The sequence below is a fragment of the Pelodiscus sinensis genome, chromosome 1 (genome assembly GCF_049634645.1).
Source record: "Pelodiscus sinensis isolate JC-2024 chromosome 1, ASM4963464v1, whole genome shotgun sequence".
NCBI classification, from domain to species: domain Eukaryota; kingdom Metazoa; phylum Chordata; order Testudines; family Trionychidae; genus Pelodiscus; species Pelodiscus sinensis.
This window is the reverse complement of record NC_134711.1, coordinates 289,450,038-289,470,720: the sequence shown is the minus strand read 5'-3', so window position 1 is coordinate 289,470,720 and position 20,683 is coordinate 289,450,038. Positions and strand designations below refer to the sequence as shown.

The 20,683-nt window shown below is 42.7% G+C and overlaps 1 protein-coding gene across 7 annotated transcripts in view; it reads right to left on the bottom strand.

Moving 5' to 3' along the window:
• Nucleotides 1-20,683, bottom strand: part of FNDC3A (fibronectin type III domain containing 3A) — a 209,313-nt gene that overhangs the window by 93,926 nt on the left and 94,704 nt on the right. The window contains exon 1 of one of the 7 annotated variants that reach the window (XM_025183771.2): nt 10,970-11,689. The exons of 5 other annotated variants lie outside the window; for them this stretch is intronic. Coding sequence is in view for 1 of the 2 variants with exons in the window: in XM_006121332.4 (XP_006121394.2) it covers nt 4,447-4,453 (7 nt within the window). In the remaining variant the exon portion in view is untranslated. Of the gene's footprint in view, nt 1-4,446; nt 4,696-10,969; nt 11,690-20,683 lie in introns of those variants that run through there. One more of the 7 variants, XM_006121332.4, reaches the window with a different exon arrangement.

The window sequence follows — 20,683 nt, the reverse complement described above, 5'->3', positions numbered from 1 at the left end:
TTATAGTGAAGGGTACTCAATTCATGTGAACAACAGATGCAGCTCATAGAAAAGTTATTTCCCTGCAAATATTTCTCTCTTTCTGCAATAAAGCTTCTTTAAAGCAAAGCAAGCAAACAAACAAAAGCTAAAAGCACCGAAGGTAGTTATTGAAAGGATTAGAAATCCATGTGTATATTTCCTAGGAAAATATTTGAGAAGAATGGCTTCATGGCAAAAACACAGGATTAAGAGAGTGGAGTTCTATTCTCAGCTTTGCAACAGACCTCCTGGGTAATCTGAGGGAAATTAATATTTGTAGGTTTATTTTCAGAGGTTCTGAGCACATAGAGTTCATAACTATTTAAATGGAGTTACAAAAGGGATTAATTTGATTCTTCCCACAGCGCACGGTTGGCTTGTGAAACTCCTTGCCAGAGGAGGTAGTGAAGACTGGGACTTTACCAGGGTTCAAAAAAAGAGATTCAGGGAGGTTAGGTTCATCAGTGGCTATAAGCCAGGATGGATAGAAATGGCATCCCTAGCTTCTGTCAGAGAGTAGGAATGGGTGATGGAAGAGGGCTTGCTTGATGTTTCCCTGTTCCATTCACTCCCTCTGGGGCATCTGGCATTGGCCACTCTCAGAAGACAGGATGCTGGGCTAGATGGACCTTTGGTCTGACCCAGTATGACCATTCTTATGGTTCTTATTCTTTATCTGTAAAATCAATATAATACTTTCTGCCCCCAAAAGAGTGTTTTTATTCCTAGACTTAAGGCATTAATGCTTGAAAACTGTGTTCAGATCTGCAGATTCAAGGTACTATGTTAGGGCTGGGCAAAATATGGCCTACAGGCCGAATCTGGCCCACCAATCCACTGGATATAGCCCTTGGAGAAATGGGGAAACTCAGGCAGGCTCCCTGCTTGCAGCACCTCTCCACAAACTACTCAGAAAAGTGGCTGCTGGACCATTTCTTTTTCACAGCTGTGAGCCCGAGAGTGGGAGAGGCTTCTTCCCCCAGCACAATCTCATTGCCAGTTTCTGACCAACAGGAGCTGCCGGAAACAGGCAGCACACAAAGCACCAGTCCTCCTCTTATTCAGAGACGTACATGGCCCCTGCAACAGAGGCAGGGGTGGGAGGATGCCTGAGAAACGTGTTGGGCTACTGGCCAGGAGTCATCCAGGTAAGTCTCCCAGCCAGAGCCTGCTTCTGGAATCCCAGTCCCTTCCTCCAACCCTGTCCCCCCACTCTTGCCCCCCTACCCCACATAATCCAAACTCTCCGCCCCACTTCTGAACCCCTCCCAGATCCTGCATCCTAATTCCCTGCCCTAGGTCACAACTCTATCCTCAGAACCCCCTCCTGCAACCCAATCCCCTGCACCAGGTTACAACCTCTTCCTTCACCCAAACTCCCTCCCAAACCCCATACTGTCCACCGCAATCCCTTCCCCCTAGCTTCCTTCTGCACCAAATGTCCATTCCAGACCCTGCGCCTCCTCCATTAATATCATTGAAGATAAAAATAAAAATTTTGGCCCATAAAAATTACTGCTCACCCTTATGCTAAGTAAACACTAAGTATTAGCTTTATACGCAGATTAATCCATCCCATGCTTGATGAGAATAAGATGCCTGAAGAAAAGTAAAGATACCTCTGCCTGAAAAAAACTGGACTAACGTAACAAAAATATTTCTGAACCGATAGTGGGTGATCAAATTTTAAAACTTTACAGAAGATCCTCAACATAAAACATGCAATTCTGTAAATGTTTCTTCTCCAGAGAAGCTCAGTTTTATTTTCTGTGCAACTAGTAATCCATTACTTAAAGAATTTTTCTTTGCTTTCAAATTTCAAAACCAAGGTCTTTGGTTGTATATGGTAAGAGATGGGTAAAGGCAAATTTAAATTAAGTATTTTTAATATTTTGTTTAACTTAGAATTACAAACCTCCTTCAGCAACTGAAGCAGTGGGAGTTCTGCTAGAGTAAAAATTGTTGAAGAGGACCATAAATAATGTTATAAACATATTAGCCTACAATGGATTGCTATTGTCCCTAACCCTAAATTGGTCTCTCTTCAACAGAACGTTTAAGAAGAAAAACAAGGATGAAACTGCTTAAAAAAAAATAAAGGCAACAGCAATAGCTGCAGCCATATTAAATATATCACCCCATCCTAAAAAGGAAAATACTTAACATTATTAAATAAAAACAAGGGGTCTGTTCTCTGCTGCCTATATCTTGTAGCCATTTATACCAAGGAGAAGTGGATACAAAATGATACCACCCTGCTTTAAACCACTCACTTAAAACAAATATAAATGACTATACAAGTTGCAAGTCAGTTAAAAATCAAGTCCATAGTTCTTCATGTTGCCCACATCTAATTAGAACAATTATGATGAAGAGTTTCAGAACCTCTGGTGATGTACATCTATGAAGATAAATAGATACTATGGCTAAATGGTTAGCTGTTTACTGTTAGATGATATGACTAAACGGTTACGGTGTTTACTGATGCTGCATCTGGTCAAATTAAGCAGAATGTTCTGAACAGCAAAATTATGAATTTTGTGCATTTATTGCCTTTCTGTCTTGACTTACATAAGAAGCAGTTTTCTGCAAAGTCAATACCAAAATTGCCATCTGGTGGCATTAACACATTGATCTCAACACAGCCATATTCAGAAACCATTTCTTCCCCAGCAGTTAGAAAATACGTGACTCAACGCATTTGTGTGTGTCCCTCTTGTGGTGTTAGCATTAAGCCAACGTGCTAACTTTGCAATATTTATTGCTTGACTTTGAAATTGTGAAGTTTTAAAAAGAGTGAGAAGATGGTTTCTTCATGCGCAGGCTGCAAAGGTGAACTCTATTACACTTCTTATGTTTCTAAAACTCTGTTAAATGTAATCAAAGATAGATAAACTTAAAAAAAAAACCCCACCTTACTCTGATGTTTTTGCCAGAAATCATGGTACTGCTTGCTTGCTTGACTTGGAAGCAAACATTTTTTGGGAGAGCATGGGATAAAATGTTAATATCTTACTTTTTAAAAATAAAATTGTTTTTTTTTTTAAACAACTAATGTAAAAATCTTGGTTTTAGAATACATTGTAAAAAAGCTCTTGGGTTTCTATTTGCTATTGCTTTTAGTTACTTTTTAAGACTAAGTATACATGACAAATTTACTGTACCTAGCACAGGAATACCACATAAACCTATGTACAACCTTGTGTGGGCCAAACAATTTCTGCATATTTTAAGATGATTTTAAATCCCCTGCATTGGTTTAAATTTTAAAGTCAGCTTATTTTGTATGTTCTTACATAGAAACAACCCATTTACAGTATTGTCTATTTACACACTTAAACTAAAATTATGTACACATGACAACGAAGTGCTAATGAATTGCATGTTAGTATGCTGTGTTGATGCAGGCTGCAGTTCTTGCTCTAGTGGGCTGTATACAACCATTGGCCATAGGTTGGATACCGCTGGTTTAAAATATAACTGCGTGCAAAATGCTTTACACATACTAAAAATCTCCCCTTAAACCAGAAGATACATGTTTTCCCATACTTTTAGTAGTGCCATTGTATCAGAATGTCTATATTTCCACTTAAATTATTATGGCAAAACTAGCTTGTAATTTTTTTCTCTGTGGTGAAAAGCATTTTGTCCCAAGGGGAAATAAAGAGACAGTGGTAAGGAACAAGTTTCCTGAGACTTTTGCAACAGAATTAATGGAAATTAAGAACACATTCAGGAAGCAGTGAAAACTAAACACAGCAGCTCATGTCATATCAACTGCAGCAGATTGTTTAAAATCTTGAGTTTGTCCAAACAGAATGTAAAAGCAAATGTATTGTTCTTCTTATAAACACTGTAAAGAGGGAAACAAAATGTATGTGATATCTGCTTTCTACTGCCATGGACATAAGTTAGTCTTCCCAAAATACATTTAAAGCCTGTAAACTTAAAAATACTGCAATTAGTTTTCTTAGTCTTTAAATCTCACTCATTCAATTTTGAATTCAGCTTTACAGAAATTGTAAACTTAAATGGACTGAATTTTTAGCAAATTAGTAACCAGTATTTGGAGGCTATTATGAATACTGATTTTGTAAGAGCACTAGTATATACAATTACTGTCCAAAAATAATGTTTGTTTTTAGACTGAAAAAAAATTGTATGTTGACACACAAAGAGGTATTTAAAACAGGATATGCAGCAGCACACATTAATCTACTCAACCTACATTATAATAAACACAACACTTCATAATTTTATATACTACAAGATTTATATTTAAATGTACCAACCCTCTTCTACCTTTTATAGCTATTATATATCTGGCATCTGCTGAAAACACAGACTGGATTTAGATTTATGTAATGCTTTTCTCACGTTTTAACACAAAAGCAGAACTCTCAAAATACAGGCAGCAAATCTTACCACTCATTTTGTTTTTACTGCAATAGAAGAAGAGTAAACAAGATGCAGTGATCGAAGGTCGGACACGTTAGTAGCTTTAATTGGGAGAATGCTTTCGTTTTTGTGCTGTTTGAGGAAAAGCTCCTTTGACCCAATCACATGATCATCATCACATGACTTACTGAGACAGAGGGGAAAAAAGGACGCTCCAGGTGTGTAGTTCAGTGATTTACTCTTGTAAAAACCATACTTCTTTTTCTGTGATAAGATTTTTATTTTTGTTTTTAAGTATGTACTAAATGTGGATTGTAAAGATTGCCAAAACAAGAGGCAAAAGTAGCTCAAATTAAAGAAGGTAGTATCTGTTCTCAGTGGAACATCTAAAACACTTAATTTACTGTTCACAGGATGTATATATACTCTGATTTTTTTGCCATCTATTAAGTACTACATAATAATAATTGCTGATTATTTAAATACATTTTTATAACAAAGCTTTTTACGTTGTAATTAACAGAATTAAGTTTTAAAGGATTACATTAAGCACATTTTTTTCTGATTAGGAGGGTTTACTTTTAACTACAGTAACTGATAATCAGTGAATCCTTGGGGAAGGAGGTACATACAAATACCTCTTTTTAAACAACCACTATTCTGACACCATGTTTAGCAAGCTGCAGTGGTTGTGATACTAATCTGTGTGGATGCTGCAGGTCATGAACACAGCTATACTTAGCATTAGTCTAATGTGAACAAGGATGAATCACACTCTCTTTGTTATTCCCAGAAGGAAATAGTGTTCAGGATTTACTGCAGCACATTAGGTTAACTATGTCTCTGTAACTGAACACCCACACTTTGACATCACACAGGCAATGATATGCATCACTGACGCAAGCACTGCCAGGATAAAAAACAAAGGCCACAGCAGTTGAAACAATAGAGTGCTCCACTGACGTAGCAGCATGCCCATCTAACATTGACAGACTGCAGTAAATCAATAGTCCCTGATGCCAGGAATAGTTGCACCACTTTTTCTTTATATAATAGCTAAGACTTGGAAGTTTTATTTTAGGCTTCCAGCAGCTACAGTAATTATAAGAGATAGCAGCAGCAACAAAATGTAAAAAGTCTCTATCCCTTTAAATTCTGTTTGTAAGCTACCATGAAGGATCAACTCTAAGCCCTGGTCTACTCTAGGGAGTTATTTCAGAGAACCCCCCCCCCTTATTTTGAAATAACAAGTGGAGTGTTCACACTACCCAGCCTGTTATTTCGAAATAATGGGCTGCTTATTTCAAAATCTGTACTCCTGCTTTCTTCAGGGAATAACGCTTATTTGGAAATAGTGTTAGTGTAGATGATCCGGTGCAGCTATTTAGAAATAATTGGCCTCCAGAGGCCTCTCTCAGCTGTACTTGTGGCTGCCCTGGTCACACCTGCCAGCTCCACTGCTCCCCTTCTGTTGCAGAGCTTAGAACAGCAGGCTGCTGCAGAAGGGCTTGTGGCATGTGGAGAGCTTTGCCAGCCCTATGCCATACAGCTTTTGCTGACAGAGCCACGGTAGACTCTAGCACTCCCTCTGAGCCCCTCCATAGCTGCCAGCACTCCCACAGCACCTTTGGCTGGCACTGGTCAGGGATGCAGGACACCACCACCCTGGACTGGTGTGGAGATCCTGGACCTCATGGAGGTTTTGGGCGAGGAGACTAGTCCCCAGGATCTCCATACCAGAAAGCGCAATGTGGATGTGTATGGTCAAATGACCGCTAGTCTGGTTGACGAAGGCCACACCCAGACCCTAAACCAGGTCCAAATGAAAATAAAAGAGCTCTGGCAGGCCTACAACAAGGCAAGGGAGCAGAACTGACACTCTGGAGCGGCACCAGACACGTGCCGCTATTATGAACAGCTCAATGCCATCCTGTAAGGGGGGGCCAGTCACCATCCCCCCCAACCAGTCATCGAGTCTGGCAGGACGCACCTGGCAGCAGCCTCCATGAGGGTGGGCTTGCAGAGGAGGAGGAAGTGGCCAGTCAGGAGATCATGCCTACCAGCTAGAACCTGCTCTTCACCCCGGACCCAGTCCTGCCCTGCCGGGATGCCTCCAAGGTGTCAGATAAACTTGAGAAGGCACTTCAGATGAATTCTATAACTTTCCCTATACACATGCAGGGGCAGGCAGCGGGCTATGAGGGGCTCACTTGGTGTATTCAGCCTGGGGGACGCACAACAGCCTGGCTCTTAAGTAAAGTAAGTTGTCGTGGGATAAGAGGGAAGGTCCTTTCATGGACTGATAACTGGTTAAAAGGCAGGAAACAAACGGTAGGAATAAATGGTATGTTTTTAGAGTGAAGAGAGGTAACTAGTAGGGTCCCCCAAGTGTCTGTCCTTGGAACAATCCTATTCAACTTATTTATAAATGATCAAGAGCAATGTTTCTCAAACTGCTCCATGGAACCCCAGGGCTCCATGAGACATCTCCAGGGGCTCCGCGAGGTTCATAAACTGGAAACATTGATAGGTACAACACATATAATCCGTGGACCGCTGGGGCTCCACATAAGTACAACACATACAATCAGTGGACCGCTGGGGCACCACATACATTTTTACGCATGTAAAGGGCTCCAGAGCCCAAAAAGTTTGAGAACTGCTGATCAAGAGAAAGGGGTAAACAGTGAGGTGGCAACATTTGCAGATGATACCAAACTGCTCAAGATAGTTAAAACCAATGCAAATTGTGAAGTGCTTCAAAAAGATCTCACCAAACTAAGTGATTGGGCAACAAAATGGCAAATGAAATTTAATGTTGATAAATGTAAAGTATGCACATTGGAAAAAATAATCCCAACTATATCAATATGATGGGTACTAATTTAGCTACAACTACTCAAGAGAGATCTTGGAGTCATTGTGAATAGTTCTCTGAAAACATCCATTCAGTGTGCAACAGCAGTCAAAAAAGCAAACAGAATGTTAAGAATCATTAAAAAAGGGATAGAGAATAACACAGAGAATATCTAATTGCCTCTATATAAAACTATGGTATGCTCACTTTTTGAATACTGCATACAGATGTGGTCACCTTATCTCAAAAAAGATATACTGGCATTAGAAAAGGTTTAGAAAAGAGCAACAAAAATGATTAGGGGTTTGGAACAGGTCCCATATAAAGAGAGATTTAAAAGACTTGAACATTTCAGCTTAGAAAAGAGGAGACTAAGGGGGGATATGATAGAGGTCTATAAAATCATGATTGGTGTGGAAAAAGTGAATAAGGAAAAGTTATAAGAACTAGGGGTCACCAAATGAAATTAATAGGCACCAGATTTAAAACAAACAAAAGGAAGTTTTTCTTCACTCAGTGCACAGTCAACCTGTGGAATTCCTTGCCAGAAGATATTGTGAAGACTAGGACTTTAACAGGGTTCAAAAAAGAGCTAGATAGCCATTGATGGACCTAACCTCCATGAATCTATTAGAAAGGATGGGGAGGAATGATGCCCCTAGCCTCTGTTTGTCTGTAAATTGGTGACAGGAGAAGGATCACGTGAGGATTATCTGTTGTGTCCCCTCCCTCTGGGGCATCTGGTATTGACCACTGTCGGCAGACAGGATACTGGGCTACATGGACCTTAGGTCTGACCCAATATGGCTGTTCTTATGTTCTTTCTCATGTGCAGGTGGAGTGCTAGTCCAGATCACTCATCTCCATGATGCTCTTACACAGAAACCCCTCAGTCCCTCTCACAAGGTTCATGGAGAGGCCTGACTTACTCCAGCCTCCATGGTGAGACACCTTCCTACAACAAGCCACCACTAAGGAGTCTGGGGTCATGGAACCATATAGCAGTGCCGCATATTGCATAGGCTCATGCCCTCACTTGGTCAGTATCTGCTCCCAGTCAAGTGCAGCAATGCAGAGGAGATTGAGGTCGTACATGGAAACTTGCCAGGGATAAGAAAAGGAGGGGACCCCTATATTACTCTCTCCAGCAAGCAGCCTCTGCCACTCAGACATACCTTCCTCTCTCCCCCTCCAGTGGGTAGGGATAGAAGTTCTCTCTCTGCGGGACACTGCCAGTGCTGGACCCAGTGTGTGCAGGACACGGAAAGAAGCTGAGCTGCCCCATCTCCCCTTCCTGCCCACAGGCTTCTGGCCTGAGCAGCACCTTCGCATGCCTCCTTGTCCCTGGGCCGTGGATATAGCAATACTCCCTGGGGATGTCCGTGCCTCTGCAGGCCACATGGGGAATGCACAGTCTAAGAGCTAGCCTTGGCTGAAACTCTCCTTCAAGGCATCCCTGATGAGCAAAGCTCGTTGATGTGCTCGTCCAATGGCACTGGTGTCTGGCTGCTTGTATTCCCATACCAGCCATTTAGCAGAAAAGTCTCCCCTTTACTCTTGCAAAGATTGTGGAGCACACAGCAAGGGGGATGTTGTGCTTGCTGAGGTCCACAAAGGTGATGTTGACTAAGGACCACAAAGGGGATGTTGTGCTTGCTGAGGTCAAGACAGTTGAGGATACTCCAGAACGTCCCCTTTAAACAGCTGAATGCACACTCCACCACCATGCATCAGCTGCTCAGCCTGGCATTGAAGTGCTTCTTAGAGGGGTCTAGGCTGCTTGTATAGGGCTTCATAAGCCAAGGGAGCAAGGAGTAGACTGTGTCACCCAGGTGTGCATCTTTTGGAAGAGGCAAGATTTCTGGAAGATATGGATTGTGTGCGCCTTCCCCGACCAGCTGAAGTTGATGTTGGTGAAGTGCCCTTATGGTCCATGAGGGCCTGCAGCACCATGGAGAAGTGCCCCTTCCTATTTATGTAGTCTGAGGGATGGTGGTTGGGAACGAGAAAGGGGACTGAGCATCATCTATGACTCCCCTACAGTTGCGGAAGTCCATAGCGGCAAAGCCATCCATGATGCTGTTGATGTTCCCCAGAGTGATGACCTTCTGTAGCAGCACATGGTTTATGGCCTTCGCTACTTATATGAACACAGCCTCAACTGAATTTCCCCATCCCAAACTGGTTCCCAATGGAGCAGTAGCTGTCCAGTATGGAGAGCCTCCACAGGGCCGTGACAACGTGCTTCTGCACGAGAATGGCAGGTTGCAGTCAGGTGCCTGTCATCTGAGGGCAGGGGCGAGCCACTCACAGAGCTCTAGGAAGGTGACCTTCCACATATGGACATTCTGGAGCCATTGCTGGGCATTCCATTGCTGCAGGGCAACGCGATCTCACCAGTCCAAACTGGTCTCCTTCCAGCAGAAGTGGCATTTATAGACTCATAGACTTTAAGGTCAGAAGGGACCATTATGATCATCTAGTCTGACCCCCTGCACAGTGCAGGCCACAGAATCTCACCCACCCCCTCCTAGAATAATCCTCTCACCTATATCTCAGATATTGAAGCCTTCAAATAGTTTGAAGACCCCAAGATGCAGAGAATCCTTCTGCTAGTGACCATGCCCCATGCTACAGAGGAAGGCGAAAAACCTCCAGGGCCTCTGCCAATCTACCCTGGAGGAAAATTCCTTCCCAACCCCAAATATGGCGATCAGCTAAACCCTGAGCATGTGGGCAAGACTCATCAGCCAGACACCCAGAAAGTTCTCTATAGTACTTTGTTATTTGACGGTGTCCAGGGGATTGAGGAGCATTTGCAGCAGCAGGAGTGACAGAACCTATGTGAAGAGGTACTCCAGCTTGGGCTGGTCATTGTCCTGCTGGAGCAGCATGTGGGCAGTCTGGACAAACTGTGCCATGACGTACAGCATGAGGCTTGTGAACCTGGCACTGCTTTGCAGCAGCTCCAGCTATTTGTTGTAAGTGCTGTGGCATCTGCAAGCGTAACCAGAGCTCACTGTGTCCCTTTTGTGTCTTGCGAGGGGGGAGGCAGTGGAGGAGTGGCATGTGAGACATGGCTGTAAAGGGGAACCCGTGAAAGCGTGGTCAAAGCTTTCCTGACAAAGCAGCCACAGGAAGCATCCATCCTCCTGGTGACCTCCCCAGAGCGCTGCTAGGGGGTCTAAATCTGAGGCAGGCTCCAATCAGTGTGGATGCGCTATTTCAAAATAATTCTGACTAATTTTGATGCTCCCCTGTAGTGGGGACACACTATTTTGGTTTTGTTATTTTGGGAGTTATTTCGATTTTACTTATTTCTAAATTGTTTCCTAGTGTAGGCATGCCGTGACAGACATAAGAAAATGCTACAAAGAAAGAATCAAGAAATTAACTTATAATAAGCAAATAACAATCAAAGAAAGCACTAACAGAAAACAAAAAGAGAAAGCATAATTACTTTGGGGCTTGAGCTGAGAAAGAGGCGTCAGCAGGAGCTGTGAGCACTACAAGGATGTGGAATAACAGTGCTGTCAATCTAACATTTTCCATTAGCCCTAAATTCACACTGACCAACACCCACCTCCCCCAGTCTAGCTTTCACATGAAGGCTGTTTGGTTAATCAGGAAGCTTAGTTTATAGAAATATAGGAGGAAGAATGCAAGGGGAAAATGCTCAAACAAAGCAGATACCTTAAGAACTGGAAAAACCCCATCAGTATCATCCAAAGAAACTGAGGAATAATGGCTCAAAGGACATAGAGCTGTGAAGCGTGATCATCTCCAACCACTCCTGAAGAATCCCTTCCATAAAAATTCCCAGGTTTTTCCATGAGGGAGTACACACTCATTCAAACTGAGAAAATAAAAGGAGGCCATCAAATCTCCTTACAGAGGCAAAATGCCTGGAGAGGCATTCCCTGTAGGGTTAGCTATAGGGGTTCCCTGTAAGGTTTTACAATCAATAAACCAATCAACCAATATTAACCCAAACCTTTGAGGAAACAGAAGATACAGGCTTCCATTCCAGAAACATCAAATATACTTTTATTTCATTTATTTCTGTGATCATAATGAAATATTTTTGCCAGTTAACTTTTTAAGCAATATAATCTTCAAAATATAAAATAAAATTTTGGACTTTGCAGCAGGATGATCAGCCTCTGCCAACTGGGGACATGTATGCCATCCAAAGGTGTTCCAACCCCAATGTGACAAGGGCTGCATAAGTGCTTAGACAGATCTGTTGCACATCTGAGTTGAATGCTACCCTGCCCCATCAAGATGAACATCTGAATGAGAAGGTATTGAACTAAATGGAATTACAGTAAAACCTGTGTTATCTGGCACGCTCGGGGATTTGGTCGAGCCAGTTACCTAAAAATTCCAGGTATCTAAGGGGGGGAGGGTGAGAGCCCTGTGGAGACTGGGGGACGGGAGAGGCGGAATGGTGCAGGGGACAGGATGTGGCCTGCTAGGAGGGGCCACAAGCCATGGGGGGAAGAGGGTGAAAGGCAGGATGCAGCCTGGGGGGTGGGGTGGAAGCTGGGAGGTGGAGATGGTGAGGGCGGCCTGCCGGGGGGGGGGGGGGAGCCGCGAAGGTGCTGAACTGTGGGGGCAGGGAGGGGGCCAGGAGGCATGGGAGAGGCCAGGCTACCACAAACCACGGGTAGCTGACCTCCTGGGAAGGAGGCCAGAAGTCGGAGGGGGGAGGCGGAGGAAGGAGGCTGGGCGGTCATGAGCGTCAGGGGTGCCAGGCTACACACACGTCTGGCAGGGGTGGGGGGGGGAGGGAGCGTCTGAGGAGCGGCCCAGCTTAAAGCGCCAGTTTCCTTTTTTTTTCTTTCTTTTAACGTGTTTTCTCCTGACTCGGAAATTTGCTGGTTTCTAAACTTTTCCGGCTAGTTAAGTGCCGGTTAGAACAGGTTTTACTGTATTATACAATCTCTGTTCCAGACTCTCAAATGTTCAGTTTGGGTCCTTTCTTTTATGGATAGGATCAGACTTGTTTAGAATAATTATTGTGTATCTGTATGTAGTAGTATCATTTCCAATAAATTAATGTTAAATGTCTCCAGTCTTCTTATATTTTGTCCTGATCCAAATGCTTGGCTATGCATAAGTCACTAGGCATCACAAAGAGACAAATACAATATACTAGGCTGAACACAAGGAATTTTTCCATGTTAATGTTCTTATCTGTTGTAAAAATCCAACTATCTCCACTGGCTGTGATTATACAGCAGTATTTGTCTTACGCCTTGACCTCACACAAAAAATGAACTGGGGAAAGAGTGAGAGACTCTCAGTTTCTCAAGACTGCCTCTGTGCAGTTCTTACATAATGGGACTTTCACTACTTGTACATAGTACTCAATAGGTAAAGCCCTACATGGATACCAAATTTGTATCTCCATCCACAAAAATGAGCCATGGATATCTGCAGTGACATCCATGGATGCGGATACCCGTAGATATAATGTGGATATCCACACATTTGCAGTGTTCTAGATACAAAATTTGTATCTACATCCATATCCATAGAAATGAGCTGTGGATGTGGATACCCATTGATGTGCAGGGCCTTATCAACAGATAAACGTATAATAAGACTGAGATAATTTCGATGTAATTAAGCAACCAGTCTGATCATCTAGTGGGACTGAACACAGCTCTTGCTAGGGAAGATTTTAGCCACACAGTTCAGCATTTTTTCCCATGCTGCATCTTTCAGTCCTTCAAAAGAAAAAAGTTGTATTACCTGAAATGGTACTTTCTCTATCTTTATATCCAACACTCTGCATTAAAGGGTTTTTTTTTTCTGTCACAACTTAGTAGGCAGCACTAGGACCTAATTAGAGTGCATAATTTTTTGGTATTGCCTGCCTTCTGAGGAAATAAAGATCTCAGGTGTGGTAATCAATTATTTTTATCTAGGTCTAAATTTTTTGGTCAAGGTATAGTCAATGTCCAAATTACAGGGATGATGATAATAATAATAATAATTAATAATAAATTTTTGGGGGTCTGTTCAGAAACATCTGGCAGTCCAGATTTTCCCTGCAGTTCAACTATTAACTAACTCTGATCTAATAAATCCCATTTCTCCAGTTGTGAATTTCTTAATACTTAAAAAAAAAAAAAATCACCCTGAATAAAATTTGCATAAAGGTTGGCCATGACTAAGAAAATCAACTATATGCACTATTGTTTAAACCCAAAATACTTATTTTCATATTCCAGACATTCCAGAGTTATGACAAACTCTATGGAAAATGCCTTTGGGAGGTAATGATTTTCTATTTTCTGTATTTTAATGACTGATGGTATTTGAATATTAAACCACATATCTACTTATAAAGGATAGGAGAATGTCAGAAGGCATCACTGCTTCAAAAAGCAACACCCAAAGAATATACCCAGAAAGTAGAAATTATCCAACTTGATTTGGTGAATAGTTGGAAAAAAAGCCAAATATCTACCCTACAGATTTTTTTCTACAAAGGAGATGTTTTCTCTTCTTTCTGTTCATGAAAAAATACCTTTAATAAAATTACCTTTGAATTAGGATCAGTTGAATCATCTAGGCTTCAGATACGTGTAAGAAAATTGAATGGTAGATTTATCTCAATTTTAATGACAACAAAATACCAGTACTTCCCCTTCCTAGCAAATGGATTAGGGCAGAAACTGGGAAGACCATTTTCTTAGGTAAGTTGGAACAGAGGCAAAACTTTTAAATAGTAAGAGGTGACAAGCTGAGGATCTGTTTTTCAACAAGACAGTGGAGAAAATTCATAGGACAGAGCATCTGGTTTACTAACTGATCCATCAGAAAGAGTGACAACTAGGTAATTGATCTCATGAGTTGTAAAGATTAACGTGCCTCTCCCCACTGATGAAGTTCTGGAACCTGGATAGCTGGTGCAAAATGTGGCTACTATTTAGTTCCCATTTAAAAAAAAAGGTTAATGACTGATGTCATCATTTGTTTTAAACAAATAGCTCAGTTTTCTGTAACATCTATTTCACTGAATGTATAGACATTCTGTTTCCCTCAGCTTATGTATTTGTTTTTCTGGCCAGATGAAAAGGCTTTTTGTTACTGCTGACAGAAATGAAGACAGGCCATTAGGAACTGAGTTCATCCCTCTCATACGACACTACCTACAATTACATTTTAGCCCTCTAATGATAAAAGTAGATGGAATTTCCTGAATTTTCTTAAATTCCAGGACGTTGATGTTCAGATTCTACTTTTATTTGGAACATTTGCTTTGCACAAGAAAGTGCTCAATGTAAACCTCTGAACTCTGCAGGTTTGTATCTACAAGAACCTTTCACATGCATTCTTGAAGTCACTTCTTTCTGAAAAATTGTCCTTACCATTTGAAGGGGGATGGCTACCATCCGAAGCAAATGAAATGAAACAAAAGAAGTTGTCACAGATGCAAGCTCCCTCTGAGGAAACCCAAGCTGCAGACGACAAACTCAAAACCAGGGCAATCATACAATATCCATGTATGACATGTTAAAAAAAAAAAGACCAGGAAATGATGGACTCCTCATCATGTACAGATAATTTACCCCATTCTTTGTTTATCCACAAGACAACAACATGAATATAGCTATAGTATGCAACCCTTCTGAAGAAAGAATGGAGACTGAAGTCTGGCTGATCACTGCTGATCTTAATTATTTTATTAGGCTTCTGTATAATGTGGTGATTGGTGCACTATTCAGACTTACACAGTAGATTAGATACCTGATTTTGGCAGTCACTTTTAAAGTAAACTCAGGGGAGTAAGTTTTCACTGATCAAACAACTTTATGGAACTCTTGTCCCAGGTCAATCAGCCCAAGGATTCAGAATATCTGAAAAGATTAGGAGACTGATTTTTTGGTTAGACTTAAACATGTTTTACTTAAACACAGAGAAGAACTATAATTGACATCCTATATCTGACCTTTTCCCTAGTGTAGGTTACAAAACTACTGCTACTACCTTTCATCTTTCAGGGGAAAACTTCAAATTCTGATGTTGACTCTGCAAAACCAAAGTTCCTGGAAATCTAGGGATGCTAGAAAATTGCTTCGATTGACCTCTAAAAAAATCAATTTTTAAATCTGTTCCATCTACATAATTTTAACAGGTTTTACCATGTCAAATTCTGAACTGGATCTCCACTTTCTTCTTTTTGCTTCTATAATGAAAAGGGAAAAAACTTCCTGATTCTATTATGGAATCAGAACAGATAGAATCCTTTGCTTGCCTTCCAAAAAATAATTTTCTTACACAAAGTCTCCACCTATCAAGAATCAAAGAATTAACAGAGACATTATAGAGCAGTGGTCCCCAACATTTTGGGGCTGCCGGGTGCCTGGGGGCGGGGCCGCTCACAGGCCACGTGACTGGGGGCGGGGCCAAGCATGCGCTGCACGCCCGAGGTCGGCACCGGCATGTGCAGCGATCCCGGGCAGGGGCTGCCCAGGTTCTGTGCGGCGCCCCCGGGGCTGGGGCAGGGGCCGGGGCTGGCGCAGTGCCCCCGGGGGCGGGGCTGGGGCCGGGGCTGGAGTCGGGGCTGGCGCGGCGCCCCCGGGGGCGGGGCTGGGGTCGGGGCCAGGGCTGGCGCGGCGCCCCCGGGGGCGGGGCCAGGGCCGGGGGTCAGGGTCGGCACCGGCACGCGCGGTGCACCTGGGGCCGGGGCCGGCCATGCGCCCGGGGCTGGCATCTGCCGCACGCCCGGGGGTGGGGCCAGCCCAGATTGCTCCGGGTTGGGGACCACGGTTATAGAGGCACCAACCACCCCTTTTCAAGCTCAGTTCTACATCTTTCCAAACTAACTAATAACAGATTATTTTTATTAAGCAAATATATGCAGTGAAATTCCTACCATGCTTATGCAGGGAGTTTAGTTCTCATTGAGCTGACTCACACTAGTTGGTGTGCAATATGTAAACTTTACTAATAACACACACACAGGATGGCTGTTCCTCTTTTAATTTGCCTCATCGTGTACAATACAGAAGTGGCTTTGTGTGTACTAAGCAGGTGACATTGTGGTCCGTGGTCCTTGGTTTTGCTGGTGAGCTATGTGCATTCTGGAATAGCTCTCACTGCACACTGTGGGATACATAATGGAAGCCAGGCAGAAGCCAATGGAATTCTGGACTTGGGGTCAAATTCTAGGAATCCCATGGTTCTGTTCCCTCCATCCCACGTGTCTTCTCTTTCTAGGCAGGCTAATTGTTATTTTCAAATGCAGTCTGTTTGCCAGCATGGACCCAACAACACCCTTTGCTGCTGTAGTGGCAATCATGGATACATAGAGGTTCTTTGGGCTTTATTTGAGCTTTCAGAACAAGATGCTTTGATTTTGGACTTTGTTTGCCACACCACTGAACAGATGATGTGGCAGCACCAACTCCTCCTGCTACATGATCTAAAAATCAAAAAGGAGTCATATAAAAAGTGGAAACTATGTCAAATTACAAAGGATGAATATGAGCAAACAACACAATTATGCAGGTACAAGATTAGAAAGGCAAAGGCACAAAACAAGCTCAGTCTAGCGAGAGACATAACGGGTAACAAGAAGACATTCTACAAATATATTAGAAGTAAGAGGAAGACCAATGACAGAGTAGGCCCATTGCTCAGTGAAGAGGGAGAAACAATAACAGGAAACCTAGAAATGGCAGAGGTGTTTAATGACTTCTTTGTTTCAGTTTTCACCAAGAAGATTGATGGTGATGGGATGCCTGATATAGTGAACACTAGTGTAAATGGGGTAGGTTTCGAAGTTGAAATAGGAAAATAACAGGTTAAAAATTTCTTAGAAAAATTAGATATCTTCAAGTCATCAAGGCCTGATGAAATACATCCTAGAATACTCAAGGAGCTGATCTCAGAGGTGGTATCTGAGCCTCTAGCTATCATCTCTGAAAAGTTATGGAAGTCGGGAGAGGTTCTAGAAGAGTGTAAAAGGGCAAATATAGTGCCCATCTATAAAAAGGAAAATAAGAACAACTCAGGAAACTACAGAGCAGTCAGTTTAACTTCTGTTCCAGTGAAGATAATGGAGCAAGTAATTAAGGAATTAATCTGTAAACATCTGGAAGATAATAAGGTGATAGGTAACAGCCAACATGGATCTGTAAAGAACGAATCATGTCAAACTAATGTGACAGCTTTCTTTGATAAGATAACAAGTCTTGTGGATATGGGAGAAGTAGTGGACATGGTATACCTAAACATTAGTAAAGCATTTCATATGGTCTCGCATGACCTTCTTATCAACAACCAACGGAAATACAACTGAGATGGAGCTATGATAAGGTGGGTACATAAATGGTTGGATACTGATGGTTTGTTATTGTTTCTGGGAGACTGTTCTTTGTTCCTCTTCCCCCATAGAATGGAATGTCAGTCTATGGGTAGAAGCAGGATTGTTTGTAGCACCCTATACTAATGGTGTTTTGCAGCAGCATAACAGTCTGGATAAAGTCTAACCTTGTGTGAACACTGACCTTCATAAAACCAAAGTGAGGTGGGCTGGCCCTGAACCTCAGTCCCTCCCTGTCCCTTGCCCTCACCCCATGATGCTGGAGCACCAGAGGAGTGAGGTGTCTCTGGGGCCACATCAGTGAGGGTTGGGGATTTTTGGAAGAGGTGTTTTTGCTTCTCATTTGTGATCCCCAACTGATTTCTCTGTGGGTCCCTGCCATATATAAAGGAAAAAGCGTTTGAAAGCTTTTGTGTTGGACGTAATATTTTACTTTGTTTAAAATGAAGTTTGATGAACTAACATGAAAGTTAAAACACTTAGTCTATTTAATAATTTAAATTCTCCCTAGCTGCAGCTGGTTCAGAAAATATGGTCATCGTACCCAGCCTGCCCCTGCTCCCTCCCCTTCTTCCTTCCGGCACACAGATGTGTGAATGAATTAAATCTTGGCATGCCACTTCTGAAAGGTTGCTGACCCCTGCTCTAGACAGAGATGGTAGTGTTCCATCTCAAGGCAAAATAACAGAGAAAGAGCTGAGGGCAGTTTGCATGACCACCACTACATACCACTGATGTCTGCTACAAGGAGGAACAGAGCATGGGACAAATAGACACTGCTAGCTAGATAGCTCTGATTCTGGGCTTGAGAGGCACACATACATCTGAAGTGAAACATCCATAGGGACACTATGTGAAGATTTAAAACAAAAATACAGTAGTTTTTACCACTTACATTCAGAATTCAAATTCCTTGTTTCATTAACTTACAACGTTGTTTAAAAAATTCTATACTGGCAGAAGACCACTCATGAGAAATAGGAGTCAGAAAAGGGAATTTGGTATTATTTATTTAACTCTGTGAATAATGAACAGAGCTGCGATTGGGAACTCACAATGAAGCTAACAATGGAAAAAGTTACACTATAATGAAGGTAAACTTCCTCTCCCTTTCAGTTCTTAAACACATTTAATGGATATGTTACAGTATTCCTTGTTTTACACTAAAATAAAAAAGCAGGCTTGCTTATTTTTCTTTCCAGAGATTTGTCTTACACTGATATTTTATTCATTTTGAAACATGAAGTATTTATGATCCATTATAATTTACACACATTATCATTTTATGAATACAGTAATTTTCTTTAGCAGAGCCATATATAACATGGTCTTTCTTATTATGTCAAGTAACATTTAATAGCCCTTACTTGCAACTTGTGACTGTTATAAAATGTGCTCAGAATGAGTCATCTTCATTCACATATTCTCAGTGGAAAGAATTCATGAATGGACGATCTACAAAGAGAACCCATTCATGCATTTTAAACTCAGTTTTATGAATCATTCTAATGTATCTGATAATTCCACTTCAGAATAAGAAAATTTTGGCTTAAGGATGGTTTCACAGAAGCCCAGAAACACTTACTATCAAAAATGGCAATATAGATTTACAAGAAGTCTCCCCTTTAAAAATATACATTTCAGTACAGGCAGTCCCCGGGTTACGTACAAGATAGGGACTGTAGGTTTGTTCTTAAGTTGAATCTGTATGTAAGTCGGAACTGGCATCCAGATTCAGCCGCTGCTGAAACTGATCAGTTTCAACAGCGGCTGAATCTGGACACCAGTTCTGACTTACATACAGATTCAGCTTAAGAACCCCAGGCGTCCCCAAGTCAGCTGCTGCTGAAACTGATCAGCAGCTGATTCCAGGAAGCCCGGGGCAGAGCAACTCTGCCTCGGGCTTCCTGTAGTCAGCCGCTGGTCAGTTTCAGCAGCGGCTAACTTGGGGACGCCTGGGGCAGAGCAGCTGGGTTGGTCCAGTAGCGCCAAGGAGCGGTGCTGCGGGACCAACCGGCAGCACCCCACCTGCTCTACCACAGGCCCCAGGCTTTGCTCCATGTCTCCCTGGTCTGCTGGGGGGGGCCACTAGTTGCGTCCCCCCCCCCCAGCAGACCAGGGAGACACGGAGCAAAGCGGCGGAGGACCTGGGCCCGACTAGTGCTGATCTGGAAGCACCGCGGGTCGGGCCCGGGTCCTCTGCGGCTTTGCTCAGCGTCTCCCTGGTCTGCTGGCTCGCCCAGAAGACCAGGGAGACGGGGAGCAGCTTTTCTCGTCCCGGAGGAGGCGGGCGGCGGGACCAGGCATCCCGCTGCTCCTGTCCTCCGGGGCGAGAAAATCCCCGTTCGTAACTGCGGATCCGACATAAGTCGGATCCGCGTAACTCGGGGACTGCCTGTATAGTATAAATTATTTCAAAATAATTTCCTAGTTTAGACATACCCTATAGCTGTGTCTATACTGCACCCCTTTTCCGGAAAAGGGATGCAGATGAGACAAGTCAGAATTGCAAATGCAGCGGGGATTTAAATTTTCCCCGCTGCATTTGCATGAACATGGCTGCCGCTTTTTTTTCCGGCTCGGGACTTTGCCGGAAAAAAGCGACAGTCTAGACAGGGATTTTTCGGAAAATAAAGCCTTTTCCGAAAGGTCTCTTATTCCTGATTTTAAGAGGAATAAGGGACCTTTCGGAAAAGGCTTTATTTTCCGAAAGATCCCTGTCTAGACTGGCGCTTTTTTCCGGCAAAGCCCCGAGCCGGAAAAAAGCGGCAGCGATGTTCATGCAAATGCAGCGAGGAAAATTTAAATCCCCGCTGCATTTGCAATTCCGACTTGTTTAATCTGCATCCCTTTTCCGGAAAAGGGGTGCAGTGTAGACACAGCCTAAGAGTGTCCACACATGGAGTTAGTGCAGAGTAGGTAGTATGTGCCAACTACAAGGCTTTTCCCTCATGTAAACAACCCCTTAGTGAGGGACACATTAAAATTCCAGATGCGATTTTTAAACTTTCTGCCCATTCTTTCTAAGTTTGAATAACAGCCAGAATAAATCAGTATGTCTT